Raw genomic sequence first — 7,670 nt, forward strand, 5'->3', positions numbered from 1 at the left:
GCCCCACTCACCCCGAGGACCCGCCGCGACCCGCCCCGCAGGAGCCACCGCGCCACCCACCACCTGCTCCACGGCGTGTCTGTCCAGCTTCTCCCGAGCCTGCAAACGGGCCTCGTGCACGTTCCCCTCCATCTCGGCCAGCTCCCTGAGGAAGCGCTGCCGCCTGGCCTCTCCGTACGAAGCCACCAGGGACTGGTACCTGCGGGAGCGAACACGGGACTCTGCTCGGTGCGCGGGGTAAGGGCGCGGGTCGCTGCCGTGGGGGCCGGCGTGCTGCCCCCAGGACTCCCCGCGGGGCGCAGGGGACACGGGAGGCTCTCGCCCCGGCGCGCGTGCGCAGGCCACTCACGACGCCACGGAGGGGGCGCCCGCCTCACCCGCCGAGGGGTGGGCACGCCCCGCGGTCCCCTCACCCGGGACCGTGCACAAAGGCCGGCTGCTCTGGGCGATGGCTGTGAGCGGCCCCTGGGACCACTGTCCCTTTCCCCGCACCGGGCATGTCCCACCTGTGCAGGGTCTGGGGACAGCAGCCGGCCCAGAGAGAGCGGAAGATGAGCCTGAAACCCCTTAAGCGTCAAACCCCTTAAGCGAGGGACGTGTTGGCCCCCTTCTCTGGCGCTGCACGGGGGCGGGGCAGAGCACCGCGACTCGGCAGGACACGGTCACCAAGGCCCCTGCAGCCGGTGGCCGGGGCTGGGCCAGGATCCGGGTCAGGGCCTGGGCTGGGGCGCTGGGCCGGGCCTCCCTCAAGGTCAGCACCCCGGGCGGCAGTCTGGGATGGTCTGAGCCTGCTAGCAGCTTCCTCCTGCTTGGTGCCACATGGAAGCCACCAGATTTCCCGAGAAAGCGCCATCACTGAGGGAACTTAGGGCTGAGCTAAAGCCTTCCAACAGAATCAACAGATACAGACAGACGAAGCCTGTATTCTAGAAAAATCAGAAGAGTGAAGTGGATGAGTCCGTCTCTCCAGTCTGTGGGGCAAAGCGAGGGGGCACACGTGCATTCCAGCCAAGCCCGTCTCTGTGGGCCCTCAACAGCGCCCGGCCTGGGGGTGACCCCCGCCAGCCCCGGCACCGTCCACCCAGGAGCCAGCATCACTGATCCCAAGCTTCCTCTGTCCGCTGCCCGCCACATCCTCAGGCCCCAACCAAGCCAGGACGCTCGCTCCTCGGCCTGCTGCCCTGTGACCGTCCGTCTCGGGGAAAAGTCTCCCCTTCATCCAGTCCTGGACTCGGTTCTTAGAGAAAACACGTCGGCTGGTCTGTGGGGCGCAGCAGGACTCCGGGCCTCCTGGGCCGAGTCACGTCATCCGACACGCATGCACACCAAGGACAAGCCCGGGGCGGCCTGCGTGACGGGGAGCCCCATTTCTCTCCCTCCCAGACAGAAGTATGGGTGTCAAAGGGGGCTTCCCACCCTGCTGCGCCCCGTGGAAGGGCGTGCGTGCCTCGCCAGTGTGTCTACGTCAAGACGAGCTGGTAACGCAGCTGACAAACCCACAGCTTCGTCTTTCCCAAGACTAACATCTGCCTCTGGGGTGGGGGGATCAGTAAGTGCTTCTCGTACCCCTGAGGCCAGCGAGAGCAACGGAGGTTGAAACGGACGAATTCCTTTAACTCCAAGCAGGCTGCCCGGGCAGGGACCGAGGAGGGACTGAGCAGGGACAGAGCTGCACCTCGAGGGGCCGCGGCCCCGCTCACCAAGCCCCGCCCTCACTTGGACGTCCTTGTAAAGGAGGAAAGAACTAAATCCAAAGAGGTCCTTGGCGTGGGAGGCACGCACGCGGGTCGAGGATGAAGCACGGTGAGGTCACAGAACGCACAGCTCCGGAGCAGACGGCTTGGCCACAGCGGGTGAGGTGCCACCGGCGTGGGCTGCACCCGCCGGGCAGGACAGGGACCTGGAGGCCGCAGCCGTCCTGGCCCGGGGCAGATCTGCCGCTGCGGCCTGCCCTGCTGCGGGAAGCTCTCCAGCAGCCAGGGGTGTCACAGAGGCCGTTTTCTGAAGCCACGTGAATTACGGTGACCCACTCCCCAACTGTGCAAAGCAACGGACGTACCCTTTCTACATCCCGCCCCTGTGGAAACCGAGGCACAGGACGTTTATGCGATCTGTTCCCGGCTGCAGCAGGCAGAACTGGTACGATAATGCTCAGCACTCTGACCCCCGGGCCACAACGGACAGGTGGGCGCTTTCCCAAATAAGCTGATACCGGCAAGCCCAGATTTTAAACGTACACACTTCGAAGTGACTCTTTTGCAAAAAAAAAAAAGTATTCACTTCATGAGAAAATAAACTTATGTGGTAAATTCCCATAGGCCTTTGGAAGACAATTTGAATTTTAAAATGTAAGTATCTGCTCAGCTACGCCTTGTTTTTATTAAACGGATTCCTTGGTCACAGGGCGACCTGCGAAATGGAGCCTGCTAACCCACACCTCACTTTTCCTTCAGGTTCTCAGTGGTTTAGAGAGACAGCAACAACCCCTAGAAGCAAAGCGCCAGGGAGGGGAGAGACGGAGCAGGCGTCACGTGACAGCCTGCGTGGGGCGCTGGACGGCTTTGCTCCTGACCCCCGCGGGAGGTCGCCGCCTGTTTCTCTGGAACGGTCAACGGCTGACACCGCCATCAACCCGTCACCGTCCTGTGCCACTTTCTCACGCGCGAGTCCAGCGAGCTGGGCATGTGCCCGTTTACAGAGCCCGTCACACGCGGTTCCCACAGGGACAGCTGGCAGGGACGCTGCCCCGCTGCGGAAATGCACGTTTGACCCCGCGCCCCTGCCCGCTGCTCCTTGCCAGCTCCAGAGGCCGCTGGTGAGATTCAAAATTAGCTGTGAACTGTTAGGTCCTCGTGCTTTGCTGCCGCCCCGTGTGGACAGGCTGAGTGCTGTGTGACACGGTGACAGGCCGAAGGCCAGGGGCGGTGCGTGGGAGGCGTGGGCCCCGGGCACGGGCGGGCATTCTCTGCACCGCACAGCTCTCTTCTGCAAAATGGCACCAAGCAGTGTCCCTGTCAGGATCCGCTGAGGCACCGGCCGCGAGGAACAAGCCAGCAACGGACAAACGCGCTTGGGGCTTCACTTTCAAGCAAAGGCCGCCTTCCTTGTCCCCTCAGGCTCCCGCCAGCCAGGCCCCTGCACCGCCCTGACCTCGGCACCCGCCCGGTCCCCGGCAGGACGGGCCAGGTCCTGCGACCCCCGGCGACACCTGGCTCCGCCCGGCTGCAGCGGCGGAGGGGGTGCGAGCGTCACCTTCTCTCGGATTCATGCTGCTCCTGCTCCGGCGCGGGGCTCAGCCTCCTCGCACAGAGCCTGCAGGTCAACCCTCCGGGCGATGGCGGGCTGGGAGCCCTCTGGGAAGACGACGTCTGGGCAGACGACTGGGACGAGGTGCGCCTTGGCGGGCGCCGGAAACGTCAGGCGTAGGACAGCGCGGAAGTGGTGACAACGGACAACGTTACTCTCTGTGCGCACACCAAACCCTTCCCTGGAGCACGCACACGCGCACATGCAGGAACACGCATGCACGCACATGCGCAGGCGTGCGTGCACTACACGCTTGCCCGCGCATTGGCTTTGTGCATGAAAACACAGGCACGATGCACGCATGCACGCTCACATGTGTACATGCACAGCGCACGCACGCATTGGCATGCACTCCTGCACGCATGTCCACGCGTGTTATGAGCATGTGTGCGGCATACAGACGTTTGTGTGTTGAACGTGTGTGCACACACGTATGTACACACTCAAACCTACGTCCCCCTCTCTGCGTCCCACCAGCCCCGTCGGCACTGCCCGTCCGCAGAGGGTCGTCGTCACGGACACAGCTCACCCACCGCCCCGGCAATGTCCCCCGGGGCCAGCGCGTGCCACAGCCCTGGCCCAGCACCCCGGGTTCACAGGTCTTACGGGACCCGCAGCCCCCGAGGCTGTTGGGAGGGGCTGCAAATACTTGGCCTTGTTTGTTAGGTGGGTGGCAACTGAGCACAAGGAACACAGGCCCTGCTAAATATAGGTGCTGGTGACATGCGCACAGGCAGGGGGGGCACGCCACGCCCGCTGTGCCTTCCACGCTGCAGCTCGACCTTCTCATCGGCCGTGGAAACCGCGGAGCCGCCGGCGGCTGGGGCGTGCGGACTCGCGGAGCTGTGGCTGCGCCCCAGGCCTTCACGCGGAGAATGAGGTGCTTCCTGCTGCTTTTATTATTAACGTGGCAAGGTCGTTACTGACTCCGGCGTCCGCCCCCCTCTGCTTTGCCACAGCTTCCGTGTCCCCCGGCCCCGCCTTCCGGGGACTGTTTAGTCTTAGCAGATGCGTGGGGAGGAGCGAAGCCACAGGCACGTACGAACGTCTCTGCCATCCTGCCCTAAGCTAAGGCTCAGAGCCAGTCTGCCAGGGTCTGCCAGACTCTGCCGGGGTCTGCAGGGTGCCGGGATGCCATGCAGCACTCGGCATGCAGCCCACTGCCCAGCCGGTCAGCCGTGTTCCCCTATGGCGTTGAAGACAGACATCGGAGAGCAGTGCCATCCCTCACCACCCCCCAAACCAGTTCCCCTCAGGTCTCAGCGGTGGACGAAGCTCCCTGCCCTCAAACGCCAGACGCCCGTGACCAAAGCGCTGGGTCCCACCCGTGTGTTTAAACTTACTTCTTTGCCGCGTACTCATCCAGAAGGTACCTCGTCTGAATGTTACGGTACGACTGGTCGAAGTGTCTGTGTCTCTTCTGGTAGAAGGGCAGAGCGACAAGCGACATCTTGGTTCACACCTACGAATGAAGAGTGACCACCAGCACTGAGGTCCGTGTCCAACGCAGGCGGCTTCCTGCCGCTGCTGCGCGAACTCTGTGCGTCGCCCCAAAGGGAACCCCGCTGTGGGTGGTGAACGGGAGGAAGCTGCACAAGCGTAAATATCGCTGGCCTGGGGGTCCCGGCACCCATGAAGCTCCTCGCGACCCGGTTTCGTTTCTCGTTTGCCTCCGTAAGTTAGAAGCTCGGGCCACGCGTCTCCTTTCATTATAAACTCAATCGATGTTTATAGAATGTTTAGTGAGTTCAAGGCAACGTGAGCGATAAGGGTAAAGTCACGAAAACACGGATTAGAGACCGAGCGAGCACGCAGAACGCGAGAGCAGGACACAGCGGCGGGCAGGTGCCCTGCGGCCGGCGGCATTCGAGCCGAGCGCTGCTGGACCGCGGGCTGACAGGCGGTGACGGGGTGGGAGGAGCCAGGACCCGGGAGGTGACAGGGGTGCGAGGGGGACACGCCCGGAAGGCTGTGAGCACACGCGGGGCTCTCCGTGTCCGCCTCGGGAGCGAGGGGCCCACGCGGCTTGAAAGGGGGCTTGAGAAATGGAGCCGGTGAGCACGGAACCTTCCAGACCCCTTCCTAAACCACGCTCAGACTGCAGACCTGCCTCGGTGGAACGGGGGGATGGGGACCGAGCCCAGCGTGGGAGCCTGGGGCGGGGGAGTCAGCGCGTTTTGGTCAAATGCTCCCAAAGCAGGAAAGAGCTGAGCTCCATCTGGGATGGGACCTGGGAATGTGAATTAGCGCCAGTGTTTATACCACTGGCCACTTGCTACCTATGTTCACCCAAAAATAAGTAAAATATCAACTTCCTGGGTTCTCTGGCTCTCTCTAAAAATAATGTATTCCCAAATCTCTGTGGTTATTTCTCAAGAAGCAAAAGAACTTCTCCAAATCTGAGCTCTATTCTTTGTCATTTGCGTCTAAATTAAAGCAATTCGCCTTGACTTAAGGAAGGAACTCTTGAGCAAGACCCCACGGCCCAGCCACAGGGGACGCCACCCGCCCAGGGGACAACAGGGACGGAGCCCAGGGGTGGGGACAGATGCCAGGTCACCCCCACTCTCCTGCACAAGTGTGACTATAAATAAGGACACAACGGTGCACGTGACGGAACGTTCCGAACGCAGCGTCACCGTCAAGGCCAAGCGCACAGGTGTTGCCATCTGATGGGCCCAGCCCCCAGCCCTCGCTCCGGCGCGCTGAGTGGCCCCACTGAGCGCTCGTCCTGCTAAGTCTGATGTCCACAGTGACCTGAGTGATGGCGGTGCTGTGCTCCGCACGCGGAAACCGAGGACCAACCTCAGCGGCCGCCCCGACAACGTCAGTTCTGCTGTGGTCTGTCGCTTCGGAGTCTGAAGTGCCCCAGCGGCCGCTCAGTGGGACTTCCGACCCCCCGCCAAGGTGTGACTTCAGAGCAGCCGCCCCGTGACCACACACAGCCCGCCGTGCGGTGCTGGCAGGCTCGGAACGGAAGTCAGACCGCGCTGGGGGCCAGCATCACCGCTCTGAGCCGCTGTGCACGCCGAGACTTGTTCCCCGGCCCACAGCAAGCCCAGGACAGCCCCCGGGGGCGGAGACGTCCCACGGCGGTGTTCACTCGGGCCTGCGCCGAGATGGCCTCCAAGCCGCTCGTGCTTCTTGGCAGAGAACAGGGTCCAAAAGGGGCCTCGGTGGCGGGAGAGGACACACCGTGCTGACCGGTCTGACCGCGGCCGCCACACCCTGAAGACGGCCGTGCTCACACGCTGGGCCCCACGCTCCTGTCTGGCCAGTCAAGGTCGGCCATGCCTGCAGACAGTGAGTAGCTGTCCTGGAGCCAGCCTGCGGCCCGCCGCCTAGGCTCCTGGCAGTGACCGGACGTGACACCCTCCTCAGGCCAGCACGGGGAGCGGGCGCTCCGCAGGGACGCGGGACGCAGCTCCGTATCCCATGGTTAGACCCAGCAGGAATGCGGGGACGTGGGGACGCAGCTCTGTGTCCCTTGCTCTGACTCGCAGGCCACCTGGAGTGGTCTCCCGAGGGACACACGTCCCGTGCGCACTCTGTGCACTGGGCACCGCTCCTGCCCACTTCGGGAAGCAGCGAGTGTGCCGAGGGCCACCGACATCGGCCGAAAACACATCGGTGGCCTCGAAAGCACAAGGAAGGTGCGGTGCGTGCCTGCCATGGACCGTCGGCCACGGAGGAGACGCTGCCATTGTGACAACGTGGGCGGATCTAGGGAGCCCGGGCCGAGCGAACAGTCGGTGGGAAAATGTTGTGACCCACACGCTCGCTCACCCGTGGGGCGAGATGCCGAAAGCAGCAAGCAAAGACTCACGCAAGACCTCGTGGACACAGACGACGGTCTAGTGGTGACCGGGGGAGCGGGAGGGGGAGGTGACTAAGGGCAACAGGGTCAAATACATGGTGACAGAAGCGGTTATGACTTCGGGCGGTGAGCACGCAATATGCAGGTGACATGTTATTGAATCGTGCCCTTGAAACCTATATAATTGTATCAACCAATGTCACCTCAATAAAAATTTTTAAAATATGTCATTCCATAAAATTTTCCCCATGGGTTCTCCTTAGTTTTGTAAAGAACAGACATGTAGGTGACAGTCCTTGATTCAATGACAGCTTTGTGCAGATCAGCTGCAAATGTAACCCGGGCTCCGTTTGCTAAATAACCTTTTAAGTCACCCGGGTTCCAGCTGTCCCTGGATGCCTGTCTGACTTCTCCACAGCAGGAAAGGACGGTGACTCTGGGACTGCAGCCCGGGGGGCACCTCCCCCCCCGCCACCCCGCCCCGGCCGTGCGGGCACCCACCCCACTGCCCGTCTGGCAGCAGCGTTCCCGGAATGTGGACGGGGAC

The 7,670-nt window shown here is 62.7% G+C and overlaps 1 protein-coding gene across 1 annotated transcript in view; it reads right to left on the reverse strand.

Annotated features, from left to right (window-relative positions):
* The window catches only part of MYOM2 (myomesin 2), a 63,592-nt gene extending 56,873 nt beyond the window's left edge, over positions 1–6,719 (reverse strand). Inside the window, exons 1-4 of the mRNA XM_039877342.1 lie at positions 6,112–6,719; positions 4,650–4,768; positions 3,253–3,396; positions 12–199 (exon numbers count right to left, since the gene is read on the reverse strand). Coding sequence (XP_039733276.1) covers positions 12–199; positions 3,253–3,396; positions 4,650–4,756 — 439 coding nt within the window. The 5' untranslated portion in view covers positions 4,757–4,768; positions 6,112–6,719. The remainder of the gene's footprint in view (positions 1–11; positions 200–3,252; positions 3,397–4,649; positions 4,769–6,111) is intronic.
* Between the last annotated feature and the right edge of the window lie 951 nt (positions 6,720–7,670).

The sequence above is a fragment of the Pteropus medius genome, unplaced genomic scaffold, assembly GCF_902729225.1.
Source record: "Pteropus medius unplaced genomic scaffold, Ma_sr-lr_union100, whole genome shotgun sequence".
NCBI lineage: Eukaryota > Metazoa > Chordata > Mammalia > Chiroptera > Pteropodidae > Pteropus > Pteropus medius.